The 22513-nt window shown below is 36.7% G+C and overlaps 1 protein-coding gene across 1 annotated transcript; it reads right to left on the bottom strand.

Moving 5' to 3' along the window:
• Positions 1-11467: 11467 nt before the first annotated feature.
• LOC145983603 (uncharacterized) lies at positions 11468-22001 on the bottom strand. The gene is made up of 4 exons (XM_083116666.1): positions 21345-22001; positions 13876-14139; positions 12958-13168; positions 11468-11802 (listed from the first exon to the last, which is right to left on the bottom strand). The coding sequence occupies exons 1-4, from the start codon at positions 21999-22001 to the stop codon at positions 11468-11470; spliced, it is 1467 nt and encodes a 488-aa protein (XP_082972792.1).
• Between the last annotated feature and the right edge of the window lie 512 nt (positions 22002-22513).

The raw sequence follows: 22513 nt of genomic DNA, 5'->3' as shown, positions 1-22513 counted from the left end.
GCAAATCCACAAACACTTGTTCTCTCATTCTCTCTATGCGATGTTGCCCCAAACTAGACTTCGGAGGGTGCTTGTCAGCTTTACTCCTGGCACAAATCTCACAGTCATTAATCCAGTCTTTGATATCTTGCCTCATTCTCCTCCAACTAAACGTCTTCAATATTCGATCAAACGTTTTCTTCAATCCAAAATGTCCTGATTGATCGTGATAAACGAATAACACATTACCAATCAAATTTCGAGGCAAACATATTTTCCACACTCGTTCAAAGTGAAAATCTCTAATCATCAACACTCCAGACTCAACTTGGTAATATTTTAGTAGCGGTCCTTTTCTCTTAACATTTTCTACATTTTCGTCAGTTTCTAAAGCATCAATTATTTTCCTCATTTCTTCATCTTTTCTTTGTGCTATTACAAAATCTTCTATTTTCAGATTTAAATCTGATAAAGAAATATTTCCCACTACATTAACAAACAATTTCTCCTTTTCAACTTCAGGCTGAAAACGAGACAACAGGTCAGCTAGATGATTTTCTGAGCCCTTTATGTATTCAATTCGAAAATTAAATTTACTCAATTCCAGCGACCATCTACATAGCCGAGGGTTCCAATGTTTGGCCGCAGTCAGCCACTGAAGTGCTTTGTGATCGCTCCAAACAACAAATTCCATGCCCGCGACATATACTTCAAACTTTTTAATCCAGAATAGTATAGCTAGGCACTCTAATTCTGTAATTGTATACTTTCTCTCAGCCTGATTTAGTTTCCTACTAGCATAGTGTATAATTCTCCGTTCACCATTTTCAAGCTGGAACAAATATCCACCTAAGGCCATAGTAGAAGCATCACAGCTGATGTAAAACATCTGTGAAAAATCTGGATGGTACAAAAGCGTTTCCTGCGCTATAAGAGTTTTCATTTCATCGAAGCTAGACTGCTCCTTTTCTCCCCAAGTCCATGTTTTATTTTTCTGTAAAAGTTCCGAAAGTGGAGCTATTACTTCCGAATAATTAGGTACGAACCTTTTGACCCACACGAAGCTTCCTGATATCCTCTGTACTTCCTTTCTGCTACGGGGGATCGGTAACTCCACTATACTCCTGACTTTATCGGGGTTAACTTTTATTCCTTCTGCAGAGATAATATGTCTCAAAAACATAACTTCAGATTTTCCAAACTCTGTTTTCTTCAATTTCACTGTCATTCCAGCGTCCCTTATGCGTTTTAAAATGAAACACACGTGATTTACATGATCATCAAAGTCTGAATCAAAAATTAAAATATCATCAACATACACAATACAAAAATCAGATACATTGCCTAAAACATGATTCATTGCACTAGTAAACGCCGATACTCCAGTCGAAATTCCAAAAGGCAGCTTCTTAAATTTATACATTTTACCATCAAAAATGAAGGCTGTAGAGTCTCTACTTTCTTCTGTTAACGGTATTTGAAAATACCCTGCACATAAATCAAGCGATGTAAAATACCTCTTGCCATGAAAGCTCGCCAATATTTCTTCAAACCTTTTCACTCTATTATGCTCCAGTCTGATTTTAGCGTTAGTAGTACGAAAATCCACAACTATCCTTTTCTCGTCAGAACGTGGCTTGGGTACCACTAACAAAGGGTTGAGGTAAGCAGAATGTCCCAACTCAACAATATCATCTTCTTGCCACTGACCTATTTGTTTTCTAACTTCCTCTTTCAAAGCAAACGGAACAGGGTAATACTTTCCCACAGCTGGTTCATTATCAATCAGTTTAATATTATAAGTGAATTTATTGCAAGTCCCAGGCCGATCCGAAAATACATCTAACAAAAGAGCAGTTCTATTCAACATTTCTTCTTTTTGCGCCACCGTCAGAGCAGTAGACATTTCCATGCGAGCTTTCAGGTCTTCGATACTCGCGTCTCTAACGTCGCCAGTTTCTAAACCTGCTACGGTCACCAAATCGGACACCCTTCTCTTCATAATCACATCTTGGCAAAAATCCGACAACTACTTTTCCACCATTAGTTTGAAATAACATTTCTTTCTCTTGAAAATTAAGAGTAGCTTCAACGGTAAATAAAAAATCGCTACCAAGAATGGCAGGCACATTCAAATCTCTAACAACAATAAATTCCATGAGCAAACTAGCATTTGCCAGAACAGTCGGTATAACTGTTTTCCCCATCACTCTTGTTTTGTTTTTTCCGCTATAATCTATTAACATAATATTATCTACCTTTTCTAGAGAAGGCCTAGTCACGTCAGAAGTAATATTTTTCCATGTATTAGCAGAAATTAGCGATACCTGAGAGCCGGAATCCAGTAAACAGTTTACAGCTTTACCATTCATTTCCACTTCTACGCAAATAGAATGTTTAATTAATTTCTCTTTTCCACACTGTTCAAAATTTCATTATTACATTTCAAGTTTTCAACTTCCAGATTTTCATACTCCCTTACATCTACTTCACAAATATGTACAGGTTGCAATTCTAAAAGAGTCAAAAATTCCTTCATAGCCATTTCATTCCAGTGAACTAAGTCTTCTTCTCTCTTTAGTAGGTAACGTTCATATTTGCTTAAATCTATCTCTCCATTCTCCATATAAAACATCTTTTCTACATCCACAACCTTCACATGATCACACTCTTGATTTTTTATTACTCTATTAAAATACAACAATTTTTTCCAATGACCATATTCCGAAATATGAGCCACAGCCGGAATAGGTGGAACAGTACACAAAATAATCTCATTACTTCTTTCTTTCAAATACGACACTAAGTAAGAATACATTTCCTCAAAATGCTCCTTTTCAGTGAATCTCATGACATCATTAGTCCCTACAAGAACTAGAACGTTTTCCCATTTACAATTTGCACTTTCCTTTCTTTCTTTTTCTTCCAAAGCATGAACAAGCTCAGAGACTCTACTTCCACTAACACACAATTCTTCCCAGCCGCTTTCTATGCAGTTTAATTCAGGAAATTGCCTTCTACAATATGACGCTAATCTGTTTAACAAACTATCTCCTAACAGCACACAACTCTTGAGACTAGCCACAGAATTCTCTAAGTCTGCATTTATTTCAACATCAGTATGCTTTTTATCAGCATCAAAAACATTTTTACGGTTCACCTTCGACCCTATTTTTGATTCTCGTGCCTCACTCGCACTTTCATTTCTCTTCTCTACATACTGACTTCTGTTGCTTATTCGTTCAAGAGTACTAATTATTTCATCCTTCTGTGTCTTCAGATAAATATCGCTGTTTATTTCACATTTTGAAAAATTTCCCAAATCTTTTTCCTCCGAGTTTAACTGTTCAAGTTCGTCTTCTATTCGTTCTTCATCCTTTCTTGCAGGTTCAATAATATCTTTGAAATTCATTTTAATATTTACATCTTGGTTTTTGGTCCGCCCACTCTTTAGTGGCGGAACGGTAACTCGTTTTTTGGATCCTCCTGGTTATGTACTTCGGCGGCGACGACCTCATCTTCGCTTCTATTCCTCCTAAGAGGCAGACTAGAACTTTCATAATATTCACTCTGCCAGATTTTTCTCTCAAAACGAGGTGAATAGTTGCTTTTTTTTCGCTCATCCCACGGAGATACATCAGATCTTTCATTTCTCTTCAAATTTTGGTTTCCTCCTCTTCCAAACTGCAAATTCCGACGATAGAATCTTGAATGGTTCCTCCCTTCATCATGATTCTCGAAACTTTCCCTCGATGTCTGTCTATAGTTATCCTTTCTCGGTGATGTAGGAGTAACATCGACATTACCAATATTATATCGTCGCTCCTCTCTACCTCCAACGTTTCTCTCATTTTTCTGGCCTCTAGAAGAATCTCGATTCTTCTGTTCCATCCACAATAATTCCTGACTCCTTATCAGATCAGCAACTGAAGACAAGGTTTTACTTTTAACGGTTAACAACATTTCACGAAGCCTAAAAAGGGAGTAAGTTTGCTATTAGGCTGACACACTTTTCCTCCGATAAGGCAGGTTCGAGCATCTTCAGTTGCCTCGCCTTGTCCCATAGAACTCTTCTAAACTTCTTCCCTGACCTGACACAAATTTCTGTGTTAGAACTTGAGCTAAACGTGCAGACTTAACATTTTCTGACTCAAAAGCATCCAAAAATTCCTTCTTAAATACTTCATAGTTCGTAAACTTTTGCTTATTTTCTATATACCACATTTTAGCAGTCTTTACCAACACAAAAGGTATCACATTCAGGTACTGATGCTTGCTCAGGGCCATCAGACTCAAGCTGTCTTCCACATGCTGAAGAAATTCAGTGGGTAACATTTCGTCTGTCTCTCCTGTAAACTTGGTTAACTTCGACACTTCACTGTACTTAATCCCTACTTCCTGCCTGCTAAGAATAGTCACACCATCTCTCTTTACTTCCTCTCCATCATCAGTCTTTACTTCATTCTGAACAAAATCTTCAAACGGCTTAAGGTCACAACACTTTCTAGAATCCTCAGTTTCCTTGAATCTGACAAAATCATGCTCTAACACGTCAACCCTATTTTTTATAACCTGTATTTCAACATCAGTTTCCTTGAACTTGCTTTTATTAACACTCCGTTCCTGAACCCACACCAACTCCCAAAGTTTCAACGTTCCCTTGAATGATATTTAAATCATATTTCAACTTTTCCATTCCTGTCTGACATGATACTTTATTTATCTCCATAACGTCCTCCATTTTTTCTATCCTCGTGACTTGCACCTCCAAAACGTTTAGTCTTTCCTCCATCTTGTCATTTATTTTTTGCATGGAAGCATTTATTATTTCCTTGAGTTCCAATTTATTCTGTTCCTGTTTCTGCTCCAATTTTCTGTATAAGTCTTCCTGCACCAGCCTATCTTTTTCCTCTTTCTGTCTCCGTTCTAACCTATCTTGTTCCATTTTCTCGTATAATCTCTCCCATTTCAATCTATCCTGTTCCTTATTTTCTTCCCATTTTAGGCATAATTTCTCCTGCGCTAGCCTACTCTGTTCCATAAAAGACAAAATTGAATTCAAGACATAATTTTCCTTTCCCCGACCAACGTCAACTTGACAAACAAATTCGTCGGTTTCTTTCGAAACACCCTGTTCTTTTTCCGTTATTTTTACTCCAACGGCAGGTTCTTTCTCAACTCGATTCTTGCATCGTTCACATAAAAAGTCTTTACCAATGTCAGTTTCGTGTTCTTTATACTCTTCCTCACTCATTCCTATACAGTCTTTATGCAGCCATTGTTTGCAACCCAAACATTCTATCGCTCCATCTCTTCCACAACAATCCAATATTTTCTCCCACCCCACTTCGGGTGCGAAGTCCTTTTCAGACTGAGTCTTTCCTTTTGTGCGAACCATGTTGCCGGTACACGCTGACCAAAGTTACAACACAACGATAAATGTTTTCATAAATATTGCCGACAACGACGCAACACAATGCCTGTTACCCCTTTTATTGTTTTTCTTTCACCAAGACTATCTAAGGCAACTCCTGTGACTTTCGGCACCATATAACGATTAAACGTGATTTTATCGTTATTACTATTAGTATTAGACTTAGCTTTGCTTTTTAACTACAGTTCGGTTGTCGCTGTGTCTTGTCGCTGGAGAAAATCCTTCTCTGGAATCTCTGCAAAACTCAACAGAAAGAGCACTGAATTGCGCGACCACCTTCCAGTCAAAATCTCCGCGCCAACTGCTGTAACTTCTCCGCGCCAACTCCTCGAGCGCTTCCTTCCCTTTGTGTACCGGACTCAGTCTATTATTTCAGAAAGGGGTGTTTGGATGCTTTTTGCTTCTTTCTTCCCGGAATGTTCTGTAAACAATCTGTTACAACCTGTGCTCTGTTAATATAATGTAAGCTAGAACCGATATTCCAGCAATCAATTTTCAATTCTCAGCTATTTATAAGAAAATACGTTTTCATTTACATTGAACACTTACTAACGTATGGGTAGTTTAATTGCATATTTGATTCTGTGTTTTATAAACCAATATTGTTCTTGAAAAATACAGGATTACACAGTAATCTTAGGCTTGAAATAAAAATATATTATTTACAAAAGTAACAACTGGGATGAGTAACTTAATTCTTGGTGTTTAGATGTCACCTAAGTTTTTACATTTGTAAGGAATTTCATTGAATTTGACAATTTCATAAAGTTTATCAATATTTATATTCTTGTCAGTAATCATTTAACCTATGATCATCCATGCATAGGCTAAAGGGGGCTGGGTGCATATACGTAGCTTCATCCTAACACCTGCTCACTTTATCTCCAGGTTGTGTAAATTTTGGGTTTATGCAAATTCCTTACAAAAGTTACCTTACAAGAAGTCTCGATATAAGCGATAATAACATTCTTGCAAGCGATTCAACAAAAATCCATTAGGACGCAAGATTTAATATTACAAGGGTCGTTCAAGGTTGACCGGGATTTTCTTACGTAAAAAATCGACGAATGTTGAAACGTGCGGGTGACGTAATGTATTCCATGCGCGAGTAACTAGCGCCCGGCATGACGTATTTCGCGCTTGCGCAGCAGTTGCAGCAAACCTGGCGGCAAGCAGTGTGTCTGTGGCTGTGGAGCAGCGGTGTGTAATCAAATTTCTCGTGTAGGAGAAAATGAAACCAGCTGAGATTTTCAGATGATTGCAAGCACAGTATGGTGAACAAACGATGTCGCGGACAAGAGGGTACGAATGGTGTGAGCAGTTTTGCGAAGGACGGGAGCTGGTGACAAATGAAGCGCATGGACACATTCGCCCGACTGCAGTCACACCAGTGGTGAAACATGGTTGCACAATTCAACCCCAGAGACCAAAAGACGCAGCATGGAGTGGCGGCATAAAGGTTCCCCGCCCCCCAAGAAAAACAAAACGCAGCCGTCCGCTAGAAAGATCATGGCAAGTGTCTTCTGGGACATGAAGGGCGTTATCCATGTTGATTTTCTGGACAAAGGGAGCACGATTAATGCCCAGTATTACTCCACTTTCTTGAGTGGTGCTGTACGAAAGTCCATTCGCAAGAAAAGACCTGGGATGTTGTCTGGAAACGTCATTCTTCTCCATGACAATGCCCGCCCACACACGGCCAATGTGACAACAACAACTCTGGCCGACATGAGCTGGGAAGTTCTGTCCCATCCCCCCTACAGGCCGGATTTAGCCCCCACTGATCATAATTTGTTTGCACCCCTTAAAGACCATCTGGGAGGGAATAAATTCACGACAGACGAAGCACTGCGGAGCGATGTCCTCCAGTGGCTACGATAACAACCAAGTTCTTTCTACGCCAAAGGAATTCGTGAGCTGCCAGAACGATGGCAACGGTGCCTCGGCGTGCACGGAGAATACATTGAAAAACTGACATAGTTTGGTGTTTCTTATGCTACCTATTTCCTCTGCAGAAATAAAAGTCCGGTCAACCTTGAACGACCCTTGTACAAGTACATAGTCATGAGAATAATAAATCTTCATTGCCTGGACATCTTTCTTTTTTTAAAAAAAGAAATATATTTTCCATTAAAATATATTCACTTAATTTTAATTTTACGGATATTCACTTTCAAATCCAAATAAAACTTTAGGATTATAGTTATTAGAAATTGCGGACGTCACCACCTTATAGAGGAGTGCAAAATGTAATCAATTTCGCCTGCGCAGTGTATCTCCAAGTTGTGTAAATTTCGGTGTTCAAATTCTTTGCGAGGGGCAATATTAATGGTACCTCACAGGAAGACTTTGCAAAAGCGAGAATATCTTCCTTGCAAAATATTCAACATAAATTCATTAAGAAGCAAGAGTTAACATTATAATATTCCAAGTACATAGTCAAGAGAATAGTTAATCCGCATTAACTGGACATCTATAATGTAAAAAATCATTTTTTTAAATATAAATATTTTCATAAAATTTCAGTTTAACCGATGTTTACTTTCAAATTCATTTTTCATTTCAAAAGTATAATTATTTGGAGCTGCGGATATCACCATCTAAACAAGAAGTGTAAAATATAATGAATGTCGCATTTGCTCAGCTGATCCTATTAGACTCTTGCACTCGTGATACATCCAATACTTCGTTGCGCCAGAGGTATTTCTGCATCGAGATAAATCTCGAGATTCATGTGAAAATTGGAAAAATGCAATCGCACAGTAACCATGGTCACCCATTTCCGGTATCAAATATTTGCGTGCAAATGTGGATACTATAAGATGAATTCAACATCAAACGAGGAAGAAATACGGAAATAATCTAGGATGTCCATGCTAAACTGACCAAATTGAACATTTGCGGACCATGATCGAGCTTCAGAAAGATACAAAGATCCAGAATGATCTCGAGTTTTAATCCTCCGTAACACGTGCGGCGGAACTGAGTGAAACCTCTATTTAAAATTTTGAATCATTTCGCTACGAGCGCAATAATGGCCGGGAAAGCACTAGGGAACCTTTCTACACAATTCCCAATGAAACATGTAGGCGTCGGCGCATCTTTTCAGGCGTTCTTTCTGTTATTTACACGCCACTGAATTGACCAGTCCGTCATTATCGGCACTCAGTAACGGGCTCGGAAAATTTTCCTACTGTAAACTATAGCATCCCAGCCATGAATTTGGCGGGAAAAAGTATAAGACGACCGCACATTGTTCGTAATGCAAATTATTTGTATGCAGAAACCATTGCAGCACACATACGAAATGTCGGAGTTGTCAAAAAACCGATATTGAAAAGTGACAATATAACGATAAAACGTGATTTTATCGTTATTACTATTAGTATTAGACTTAGCTTTGCTTTTTAACTATAGTTCGGTTGAGATAAACTGATTTCAACTATTATTATAGATTTCAATGTTTGAAGGAAAGAATAACCAATTACCTTTACTTTCTTTTATTACAGAAGAAAACTAAGAAAAAACTTCACAAAAAAAATAATTAAAGGTTCACACTGATTCGCTGGTGGTTCTTGGTTTACATGAGTAAACCCAATACAAGAGTTGACACCAGTACTTTAGATTATCTTGGTAAATGAAATATAAGAAAAAATCACTCTCACATATACTTCTCCGCGCCAACTCCTCGACCGCTTCCTTCCCTTTGTGTACCGGACTGAGTCTATTATTTCAGAAAGGGGTGTTTCGATGCCTTTTGCTTCTTTCTTCCCAGAATGTTCTGTAAACAATCTGTTACAGATGCCCTCTCCCAGATGAGACATTAGATGGACTGATCAAGGAGAGGTAATGTCTTTTAGAGTCTATTCATCTTCTTGATTTTTTGTTCAATCCTCGTATATATATTTTTCACACTCACATTGCAGTTATCATTTTTTTTAAAATACACATAACGATATCGATATTCCTTTATATGTAGCACAAAAATATTTGTAAGGTATGATTTTCAGTTACTAAATGTGTATATAATAATTTAATTACAATGATTTCAGGTGAATTCACGACAATAGAAATTTAAATATTTACTCTTGAATTCACACATAAGCACCATGTGTATTCATTCATCTAAGCACTATTAACATTCTACGGAAACTTTCCAATATATATATTATCATAGTTCACCTATCTTTATACCTTACATAAAATCAACTTTCAATCATTATCACTATACGGTCTATCAATCTAGTACAAGTAACATTAATCAATCACATTTACTCTTGGAGGTTTTCGAATTTTTTCAACTGGCTTACATAAATTTCTCTCTTACAGTTACTACAATTCCATAATTTTAAATTTTCCACATGTTGAGATTCAAGTACCTCTCCAGAGCCACAATCAAGTAAATCAAAACTTCCAGAATTAATTTGCTTTTTACACAAATAAGGACCCTTATAAAGTAAACAATATTTTGCTATAACTTTATTAATTAAAGAACTCTGATTTCTAGCCTTCAGGAACACCAGGTCCCCTTCTTGAATTTCCCTTCTACCTTTCTCTTCATTTGCTTTCTTCTTCATATCCTTTTCCCTAATTGTTCTGGTCCTTGATTCCACCATTATCAGCCGTTTCTCCAATTCTTCTGGAATTTCTTCTAATTTTAAAGCAACTTTCAGTGGGTTATCTATTTGTTCATTAAGATGAATTGTGACTGGCGCTTCGCCTAAAGTGTCATTGATAGAATAATTTAGTAAATTTACAACTTTCGCCACCTGTTTAGGCCAATCTTCGTGAGCTTCATTGCAAAGAAGTCGCATTAATCTATTAATTTCTTGATGGATTCTCTCCACGAGATTAGTCTGCGGATGGTAGCTATTACAGTAATAAACCTCTACTCCAAAACTGTTCATTTTCTCCTTAAATTGTTTACTAATAAAACAAGGCCCTCGATCGCAGATGATTCTCTTAGGTATCCCTAGGTGCACAAAATAGTTATTTACAAGTTTTTCCAGCACCCTCTCAGTTGTTGCAGCTGTCATAGCATATGCTACTAAATATCTTGAAAAACCATCCAACACCGTTAGAAGAAAATTTTCTCTCCGGCAAACTCTAGGTAAAGGTCCTTGCAAATCCACAAACACTTGTTCTCTCATTCTCTCTATGCGATGTTGCCCCAAACTAGACTTCGGAGGGTGCTTGTCAGCTTTACTCCTGGCACAAATCTCACAGTCATTAATCCAGTCTTTGATATCTTGCCTCATTCTCCTCCAACTAAACGTCTTCAATATTCGATCAAACGTTTTCTTCAATCCAAAATGTCCTGATTGATCGTGATAAACGAATAACACATTACCAATCAAATTTCGAGGCAAACATATTTTCCACACTCGTTCAAAGTGAAAATCTCTAATCATCAACACTCCAGACTCAACTTGGTAATATTTTAGTAGCGGTCCTTTTCTCTTAACATTTTCTACATTTTCGTCAGTTTCTAAAGCATCAATTATTTTCCTCATTTCTTCATCTTTTCTTTGTGCTATTACTAAATCTTCTATTTTCAGATTTAAATCTGATAAAGAAATATTTCCCACTACATTAACAAACAATTTCTCCTTTTCAACTTCAGGCTGAAAACGAGACAACAGGTCAGCTAGATGATTTTCTGAGCCCTTTATGTATTCAATTCGAAAATTAAATTTACTCAATTCCAGCGACCATCTACATAGCCGAGGGTTCCAATGTTTGGCCGCAGTCAGCCACTGAAGTGCTTTGTGATCGCTCCAAACAACAAATTCCATGCCCGCGACATATACTTCAAACTTTTTAATCCAGAATAGTATAGCTAGGCACTCTAATTCTGTAATTGTATACTTTCTCTCAGCCTGATTTAGTTTCCTACTAGCATAGTGTATAATTCTCCGTTCACCATTTTCAAGCTGGAACAAATATCCACCTAAGGCCATAGTAGAAGCATCACAGCTGATGTAAAACGTCTGTGAAAAATCTGGATGGTACAAAAGCGTTTCCTGCGCTATAAGAGTTTTCATTTCATCGAAGCTAGACTGCTCCTTTTCTCCCCAAGTCCATTTTTTTGTTTTTCTGTAAAAGTTCCGAAAGTGGAGCTATTACTTCCGAATAATTAGGTACGAACCTTTTCACCCACACGAAGCTTCCTAATATCCTCTGTACTTCCTTACTGCTACGGGGGATCGGTAACTCCACTATACTTCTGACTTTATCGGGGTTAACTTTTATTCCTTCTGCAGAGATAATATGTCTCAAAAACATAACTTCAGATTTTCCAAACTCTGTTTTCTTCAATTTCACTGTCATTCCAGCGTCCCTTATGCGTTTTAAAATGAAACACACGTGATTTACATGATCATCAAAGTCTGAATCAAAAATTAAAATATCATCAACATACACAATACAAAAATCAGATACATTGCCTAAAACATGATTCATTGCACTAGTAAACGCCGATACTCCAGTCGAAATTCCAAAAGGCAGCTTCTTAAATTTATACATTTTACCATCAAAAATGAAGGCTGTAGAGTCTCTACTTTCTTCTGTTAACGGTATTTGAAAATACCCTGCACATAAATCAAGCGATGTAAAATACCTCTTGCCATGAAAGCTCGCCAATATTTCTTCTAAACTTTTCACTCTATTATGCTCCAGTCTGATTTTAGCGTTAGTAGTACGAAAATCCACAACTATCCTTTTCTCGTCAGAACGTGGCTTGGGTACCACTAACAAAGGGTTGAGGTAAGCAGAATGTCCCAACTCAACAATATCATCTTCTTGCCATTGACCTATTTGTTTTCTAACTTCCTCTTTCAAAGCAAACGGAACAGGTTAATACTTTCCCACAGCTGGTTCATTATCAATCAGTTTAATATTATAAGTGAATTTATTGCAAGTCCCAGGCCGATCCGAAAATACATCTAACAAAAGAGCAGTTCTATTCAACATTTCTTCTTTTTGCGCCACCGTCAGAGCAGTAGACATTTCCATGCGAGCTTTCAGGTCTTCGATACTCGCGTCTCTAACGTCGCCAGTTTCTAAACCTGCTACGGTCACCAAATCGGACACCCTTCTCTTCATAATCACATCTTGGCAAAAATCCGACAACTACTTTTCCACCATTAGTTTGAAATAACATTTCTTTCTCTTGAAAATTAAGAGTAGCTTCAACGTTAAATAAAAAATCGCTACCCAGAATGGCAGGCACATTCAAATCTCTAACAACAATAAATTCCATGAGCAAACTAGCATTTGCCAGAACAGTCGGTATTACTGTTTTCCCCATCACTCTTGTTTTGTTTTTTCCGCTATAATCTATTAACATAATATTATCTACCTTTTCTAGAGAAGGCCTAGTCACGTCAGAAGTAATATTTTTCCATGTATTAGCAGAAATTAGCGATACCTGAGAGCCGGAATCCAGTAAACAGTTTACAGCTTTACCATTCATTTCCACTTCTACGCAAATAGGATGTTTAATTAATTTCTCTTTTCCACACTGTTCAAAATTTCATTATTACATTTCAAGTTTTCAACTTCCAGATTTTCATACTCCCTTACATCTACTTCACAAATATGTACAGGTTGCAAATCTAAAAGAGTCAAAAATTCCTTCATAGCCATTTCATTCCAGAGAACTAAGTCTTCTTCTCTCTTTAGTAGGTAACGTTCATATTTGCTTAAATCTATCTCTCCATTCTCCATATAAAACATCTTTTCTAGATCCACAACCTTCACATGATAACACAATCTTGATTTTTTATTACTCTATTAAAATACAACAATTTTTTCCAATGACCATATTCCGAAATATGAGCCACAGCCGGAATAGGTGGAACAGTACACAAAATAATCTCATTACTTCTTTCTTTCAAATACGACACTAAGTAAGAATACATTTCCTCAAAATGCTCCTTTTCAGTGAATCTCATGACATCATTAGTCCCTACAAGAACTAGAACGTTTTCCCATTTACAATTTGCACTTTCCTTTCTTCCTTTTTCTTCCAAAGCATGAACAAGCTCAGAGACTCTACTTCCACTAACACACAATTCTTCCCAGCCGCTTTCTATGCAGTTTAATTCAGGAAATTGCCTTCTACAATATGACGCTAATCTTTTTAACAAACTATCTCCTAACAGCACACAACTCTTGAGACTAGCCACAGAATTCTCTAAGTCTGCATTTATTTCAACATCAGTATGCTTTTTATCAGCATCAAAAACATTTTTACGGTTCACCTTCGACCCTATTTTTGATTCTCGTGCCTCACTCGCACTTTCATTTCTCTTCTCTTCTTACTGACTTCTGTTGCTTATTCGTTCAAGAGTACTAATTATTTCATCCTTCTGTGTCTTCAGATAAATATCGCTGTTTATTTCGTCTGTCTCTCCTGTAAACTTGGTTAACTTCGACACTTCACTCTACTTAATCCCTACTTCCTGCCTGCTAAGAATAGTCACACCATCTCTCTTTACTTCCTCTCCATCATCAGTCTTTACTTCATTCTGAACAAAATCTTCAAACGGCTTAAGGTCACAACACTTTCTAGAATCCTCAGTTTCCTTGAATCTGACAAAATCATGCTCTAACACGTCAACCCTATTTTTTATAACCTGTATTTCAACATCAGTTTCCTTGAACTTGCTTTTATTAACACTCCGTTCCTGAACCCACACCAACTCCCAAAGTTTCAACGTTCCCTTGAATGATATTTAAATCATATTTCAACTTTTCCATTCCTGTCTGACATGATACTTTATTTATCTCCATAACGTCCTCCATTTTTTCTATCCTCGTGACTTGCACCTCCAAAACTTTTAGTCTTTCCTCCATCTTGTCATTTATTTTTTGCATGGAATCATTTATTATTTCCTTGAGTTCCAATTTATTCTGTTCCTGTTTCTGCTCCAATTTTCTGTATAAGTCTTCCTGCACGAGCCTATCATTTTCCTCTTTCTGTCTCCGTTCTAACCTATCTTGTTCCATTTTCTCGTATAATCTCTCCCATTTCAATCTATCCTGTTCCTTATTTTCTTACCCATTTTAGGCATAAGTTCTCCTGCGCTAGCCTACTCTGTTCCATAAAAGACAAAATTGAATTCAAGACATAATTTTCCTTTCCCCGACCAACGTCAACTTGACAAACAAATTCGTCGGTTTCTTTCGAAACACCCTGTTCTTTTTCCGTTATTTTTACTCCAACGGCAGGTTTTTCTCAACTCGATTTTTGCATCGTTCACATAAAAAGTCTTTACCAATGTCAGTTTCGTGTTCTTTATACTCTTCCTCACTCATTCCTATACAGTCTTTATGCAGCCATTGTTTGCAACCCAAACATTCTATCGCTCCATCTCTTCCACAACAATCCAATATTTCCTCCCACCCCACATTGGGTGCGAAGTCCTTTTCAGACTGAGTCTTTCCTTTTGTGCGAACCATGTTGCCGGTACACGCTGACCAAAGTTACAACACAACGATAAATGTTTACATAAATATTGCCGACAACGACGAAGCACAATGCCTGTTACCCCCTTTATTTTTTTCTTTCACCAAGACTATCTAAGGCAACTCCCGTGACTTTCGGACACCATATAACGATAAAACGTGATTTTATTGTTATTACTATTAGTATTAGACTTAGCTTTGCTTTTTAACTACAGTTCGGTTGAGATAAACTGATTTCAACTATTATTATAGATTTCAATGTTTGAAGGAAAGAATAACCAATTACCTTTACTTTCTTTTATTACAGAAGAAAACTAAGAAAAAACTTCACAAAAAAAATAATTAAAGGTTCACACTGATTCGCTGGTGGTTCTTGGTTTACATGAGTAAACCCAATACAAGAGTTGACACCAGTACTTTAGATTATCTTGGTAAAAGAAATATAAGAAAAAATCACTCTCACATATATTTATAAAAAAGAACAAATTTAACCTTTTTACTCACGATTACATTACCGACCTTTAGAAAGAATTAGCGCTTTTCAAAATTTAGTGGGATTTTTTCATCACAAGATCAAGCTTGTGGGGATTAAAACACGAGAGCTTTCGTCACTGGGGACCACTTCACTAAAATCCTCGTTGTTCCGTCTTCTTTTTCCGACGATCCTTGGTGTCTTGTCGCTGGAGAAAATCCTTCTCTGGAATCTCTGCAAAACTCAACAGCAAGAGCACTGAATTGCGCGACCTCCTTCCAGTCAAAATCTCCGCGCCAACTGCTTTAACTTCTCCGCGCCAACTCCTCGAGCGCTTCCTTCCCTTTGTGTACCGGACTCAGTCTATTATTTCAGAAAGGGGTGTTTTGATGCTTTTTGCTACTTTCTTCCCGGAATGTTCTGTAAACAATCTGTTACAACCTGTGCTCTATTAATATAATGTAAGCTAGAACCGATATTCCAGCAATCAATTTTCAATTCTCAGCTATTTATAAGAAAATACGTTTTCATTTACATTGAACACTTACTAACGTATGGGTAGTTTAATTGCATGTTTGATTCTGTGTTTTATAAACCAATATTGTTCTTGAAAAATACAGGATTACACAGTAGTCTTAGGCTTGAAATAAGATGAATTCAACATCAAACGAGGAAGAAATACGGAAATAATCTAGGATGTCCATGCTAAACTGACCAAATTGAACATTTGCGGACCATGCTCGAGCTTCAGAAAGATACAAAAATCCAGAATGATCTCGAGTTTTAATCCTCCGTATCACGTGCGGCGGAACTGAGTGAAACCTCTATTTAAAATTTTGAATCATTTTCGTTACGAGCGCAATAATGGCCGGGAAAGCACTAGGAAACCTATCTACACAATTCACAATGAAACATGTAGGCGTCGGCGCATCTTTTCAGGCGTTCTTTCTGTTATTTACACGCCACTGAAATGAACAGTCCGTCATTATCGGCACTCAGTAACGGGCTCGGAAAATTTTCCTACTGTAAACCATAGCATCCCAGCCATGAATTTGGCGGGAAAAAGCATGAGACGAACGCACATTGTTCGTAATGCAAATTATTTGTATGCAGAAACCATTGCAGCACACAAACGAAATGTCGGAGTTGTCAAAATAACGATATTGAAAAGTGACAACATTCTGTTTCTTATATTTGACTCAGTATGTCTACTCGCAAGAGTACCAGAAATAAACTGAATACGCAGGTTTAAGAAGGGAATATGGCCAAAAAGTAAATTTGTTTGAAATTAAAAAGAACTGTAGGAGTGGTAGGAATTCATTTTCTTCTTACATCTTGCTTATAGTTAAGGGTTCTTTATCTTCCTCTAGGGTCTGACTGCTTTCTATATCTTTCTTCACACTCTAGTGTAGAGCGACGCTTTTCGAAGATGTCCACTACAAAATGTCATTTTACCATTCTTTGGTCTATATTCCCTTCTTGAGTATGCCGATTCAATTGAGATTTGAACATTTTAAAAATATTTGGTAAGGTTCTTCGAGTAGTATGTTGTACATTTGATTGCTTTTTCTGCGAGTCAGAGAATGTGACAGAGTTTTGAAACCAATATTTTCTATCGAAACCCATATGTATTGTAGATAGGATATCAACACTTTCATTTTTATTTATTTATTTATTTTAATAGCTAATAAAAATATCCGAAACGGACACATTTCTATTCATGTATATTTCGCTTTATTGACAGTAAGTGCTTGCTTAATTCTACATCTATTTTCATCAATGAGTGGTGAAAATAACGTTGGTTTTGATGGGTTCGGCACTGAGTGACGCGCGGGTTCATTTGCACTATTATGAGGGCGAGGATGACGGAAGATTAAATTACCTCTGGAAGAATGATAAAAACAGCACCAAGTCTACATTTCACAAGTGCAAAACTTTAGATACGATTTAAATTTCTCTGCTGGTCGAAGGAAGTAACGAATGAGTCGATGTACACGGCGTTATCGATGATTATGCATCACAATGTTATAAAATCAGGGTATTCCTTGCCCAAAACCTTCTCCTGCTGCGGACAACGTTTTGAGCAAGGATTGCGCCGAGTTTTCTTGAACTTTGCTTATATACGTGAATAACAATGAACATTGTTTTGAAAAACAAAAATGCTAGAAACGTATAAACAAATATAACAATGGAAATGATTGAAAATGTACACAAGCAGTCTCCTCGTTAACAAGGTTTCATTCTTGGTTGTACATTATTGCTGTTGAATGGTAACCCGAAAATAATTGTAGACAATACTGGACACACTGAACATTCTCAACTATCACCAACACATTTGCATCCTATATCCACTGTTGGAGAAACAGGTATAAAAGAAAAAAATCGGTCATCTACCTTTAAGAAACTTCTCAGTTTGACACTTTTTGTTCAATCGTTTCAGAACTCATCCCCTATCTTAAGCAATGTATTCTCAATTTCCTAAGCCAACTTGTAAAGTGGGATGGGCAAATATTTTCCTTTCTTTCTCGAATTGTCCTAGACACTTTTTTATTCTTTTCTTCTATTTCATTCAAAATACTTGCACCTGTGCTCTGTTAATATAATGTAAGCTAGAACCGATATTCCAGCAATCAATTTTCAATTCTCAGCTATTTATAAGAAAATACGTTTTCATTTACATTGAACACTTACTAACGTATGGGTAGTTTAATTGCATCTTTGATTGTGTGTTTTATAAACCAATATTGTTCTTGAAAATACAGGATTACACAGTAGTACACAAAAGAAACAACTGGGATGAGTAACTTAATTCTTGGTGTTTAGATGTCATCTAAGTTTTTACTTTTGTAAGGAATTTCATTGAATTTGACAATTTCATAAAGTTTATCAATATTTATATTCTTGTCAGTAATCATTCGTTCGATATGCGACAAAATGACAACTAGTCTTATTTCTTCATTTAAAATATTATCATCCATGCATAGGCTAAAGGGGGCTGGGTGCATATACGTAGTTTCATCCTAACACCTGCGCATTGTATATCCAGGTCGTGTAAATTTTGGGTTTATGCAAATTCCTTACAAAAGTTAACTTACAAGAAGTCTCGATATAAGCGATAATAACATTCTTGCAAGCGATTCAACAAAAATCCATTAGGACGCAAAATTTAATATTACAAGTACATAGTCATGAGAATAATTAATCTTCATTGCCTGGACATCTTTTTTATAAAAAAAGAAATATGTTTTCCATTAAAATATATTCACTAAATTTTAATTTTACGGATATTCACTTTCAAATCCAAATAAAACTTTAGGATTATAGTTACTAGAAATTGCGTATGTCACCACCTTATAGAGGAGTGCAAAATGTAATCAATTTCGCCTGCACAGTGTATCTCCAAGTTGTGTAAATTTCGGTGTTCAAATTCTTTGCGAGGGGCAATATTAATGGTACCTCACAGGAAGACTTTGCAAAAGCGAGAATATCTTCCTTGCAAAAGATTCAACATAAATTCATTAAGAAGCAAGAGTTAACATTACAATATTCCAAGTACAACGTCAAGAGAATAGTTAATCAGCATTAACTGGACACCTATAAAATAAAGAATCATTTTTTTAAATATAAATATTTTCATAAAATTTCAGTTTAAACGATGTTTACTTTCAAATTCATTTTTCATTTCAAAAGTATAATTATTTGGAGCTGCGGATGTCACCACCTAAACAAGAAGTGTAAAATATAATGAATGTCGCATTTGCTCAGCTGATCCTATTAGACTCTTGCACTCGTGATACATCCAATACTTCGTTGCGCCAGAGGTATTTCTGCATCGAGATAAATCTCGAGATTCAAGTAAAAATTGGAAAAATGCAGTCGCACAGTAACCATGGTCACCCATTTCCGGTATCAAATATTTGCGTGCAAATGTGGATACTATAAGATGAATTCAACATCAAACGAGGAAGAAATACGGAAATAATCTAGGATGTCCATGCTAAACTGACCAAATTGAACATTTGCGGATCATGATCGAGCTTCAGAAAGATACAAAGATCCAGAATGATCTCGAGTTTTAATCCTCCGTAACACGTGCGGCGGAACTGAGTGAAACCTCTATTTAAAATTTTGAATCATTTCGTTACGAGCGCAATAATGGCCGGGAAAGCACTAAGGAACCTTTCTACACAATTCCCAATGAAACATGTAGGCGTCGGCGCGTCTTTTCAGGCGTTCTTTCTTTTATTTACACGCCACTGAAATGAACAGTCCGTCATTATCGGCACTCAGTAACGGGATCGGAAAATGTTCCTACTGTAAACTATAGCATCCCAGCCATGTATTTGCCGGGAAAAGTATAAGACGAAGGCACATTGTTCGTAATGCAAATTATTTGTATGCAGAAACCATTGCAGCACACATACGAAATGTCGGACTTGTCAAAATAACGATATTGAAAAGTGACAATATAACGATAAAACTTGATTTTATCGTTATTACTATTAGTATTAGACTTAGCTTTGCTTTTTAACTACAGTTCGGTTGAGATAAACTGATTTCAACTATTATTATAGATTTCAATGTTTGAAGGAAAGAATAACCAATTACCTTTACTTTCTTTTATTACAGAAGAAACTTCACAAAAAAAAATAATTAAAGGTTCACACTGATTCGCTGGTGGTTCTTGGTTTACATGAGTAAACCCAATACAAGAGTTGACACCAGTACTTTAGATTATCTTGGTAACAGAAATATAAGAAAAAATCACTCTCACATACGTTTATAAAAAAGAACAAATTTAACCTTTTTACTCACGATTACATTGACGGCTTTTAGAAAGAATTAGCGCTTTTCAAAATTTAGTGGGATTTTTTCATCAGAAGATAAAGCTTGTGGGGGTTAAAACACGAGAGCTCTCGTCACTGGGGACCATTTCACTAAAATCCTTGTTGTTCCGTCTTCTTTTTTAGACGATCTTTGGTGTATTGTCGCTGGAGAAAATCCTTCTCTGCAATCTCAGATTCACTGAAAGAAAATCTGCTAAACTGCTGCAAACGGAGTTCACTCCTGCACGATCTCTTTTCCGGAGAGCCTTAATGCCGATTTAACGTTTCTTGTGCCTCTGCAAACAACGCCGGACTAGCGTGGTCTTCCGACTGAAGAGACTACTTTACCACTTCGCCAAGAAAATGTCACCGGAGGTATTCAAAACTCAACAGAACGAGCACTGAATTGCGCGACCACCTTCCAGTCAAAATCTCCGCGCCAACTGCTGTAACTTCTCCGCGCCAACTCCTCGAGCGCTTCCTTTCCTTTGTGTACCGGACTGAGTCTATTATTTCAGAAAGGGGTGTTTCGATGCCTTTTGCTTCTTTCTTCCCAGAATGTTCTGTAAACAATCTGTTACAGATGCCCTCTCCCCGAAGAGACATTAGATGGACTGATCAAGGAGAGGTAATGTCTTTGAGAGTCTATTCATCTCCTTGATTTTTTGTTCAATCCTCGTATATATATTTTTCACACTCACATTACAGTTATCATATTTTTTTAAAATAGACATAACGATATCGATAATCCTTTATATGTAGCACAAAAATATTTGTAAGGTATGATTTTCAGTTACTAAATGTGTATATAATAATTTAATTACAATGATTTCAGGTGAATTCACGACAATAGAAATTTAAATATTTACTCTTGAATTCACACATAAGCACCATATGTATTCATTCATCTAAGCACTATTAACATTCTACGCAAACTTTCCAATACATATATTATCATAGTTCAACTATCTTTATACCTTACATAAAATCAACTTTCAATCATTATCACTATACGGTCTATCAATCTAGTACAAGTAACATTAATCAATCACATTTACTCTTGGAGGTTTTCGAATTTTTTCAACTGGCTTACATAAATTTCTCTCTTAAAGTTACTACAATTCCATAATTTTAAATTTTCCACATGTTGTGATTCAAGTACCTCTCCAGAGCAACAATCAAGTAAATCAAAACTTCCAGCATTAATTTGCTTTTTACACAAATAAGGACCCTTATAAAGTAAACAATATTTTGCTATAACTTTATTAATTAAAGAACTCTGATTTCTAGCCTTCAGGAACACCAGGTCCCCTTCTTGAATTTCCCTTCTACCTTTCTCTTCATTTGCTTTCTTCTTCATATCCTTTTCCCTAATTGTTCTGGTCCTTGATTCCACCATTATCAGCCGTTTCTCCAATTCTTCTGGAATTTCTTCTAATTTTAAAGCAACTTTCAGTGGGTTATCTATTTGTTCATTAAGATGAATTGTGACTGGCGCTTCGCCTAAAGTGTCATTGATAGAATAATTTAGTAAATTTACAACTTTCGCCACCTGTTTAGGCCAATCTTCGTGAGCTTCATTGCAAAGAAGTCGTATTAATCTATTAATTTCTTCATGGATTCTCTCCACGAGATTAGTCTGCGGATGGTAGATATTACAGTAATAAACCTCTACTCCAAAACTGTTAATTTTCTCCTTAAATTGTTTACTAATAAAACAAGGCCCTCGATCACAGATGATTCTCTTAGGTATCCCTAGGTGCACAAAATAGTTATTTACAAGTTTTTCCAGCACCCTCTCAGTTGTTGCAGCAGTCATAGCATATGCTACTAAATATCTTGAAAAACCATCCAACACCGTTAGAAGAAAATTTTCTCTCCGGCAACCTCTAGGTTGCTACCTCATCGAAGCTAGACTGCTCCTTTTCTCCCCAAGTCCATTTTTTATTTTTCTGTAAAAGTTCCGAAAGTGGAGCTATTACTTCCGAATAATTAGGTACGAACCTTTTGACCCACACGAAGCTTCCTGATATCCTCTGTACTTCCTTTCTGCTACGGGGGATCGGTAACTTCACTATACTCCTGACTTTATCGGGGTTAACTTTTATTCCTTCTGCAGAGATAATATGTCCCAAAAACATAACTTCAGATTTTCCAAACTCTGTTTTCTTCAATTTCGCTGTCATTCCAGCGTCCCTTATGCGTTTTAAAATGAAACACACGTGATTTACATGATCATCAAAGTCTGAATCAAAAATTAAAATATCATCAACATACACAATACAAAAATCAGATACATTGCCTAAAACATGATTCATTGCACTAGTAAAC

Source organism: Lepisma saccharinum, chromosome 2 (genome assembly GCF_977018435.1).
Source record: "Lepisma saccharinum chromosome 2, izLepSacc3.1, whole genome shotgun sequence".
In the NCBI taxonomy this organism is placed as follows: Eukaryota; Metazoa; Arthropoda; class Insecta; order Zygentoma; family Lepismatidae; genus Lepisma; species Lepisma saccharinum.
The sequence above is the reverse complement of the archived record's forward strand: the minus strand, read 5'-3'. Positions and strand labels throughout refer to the sequence as shown.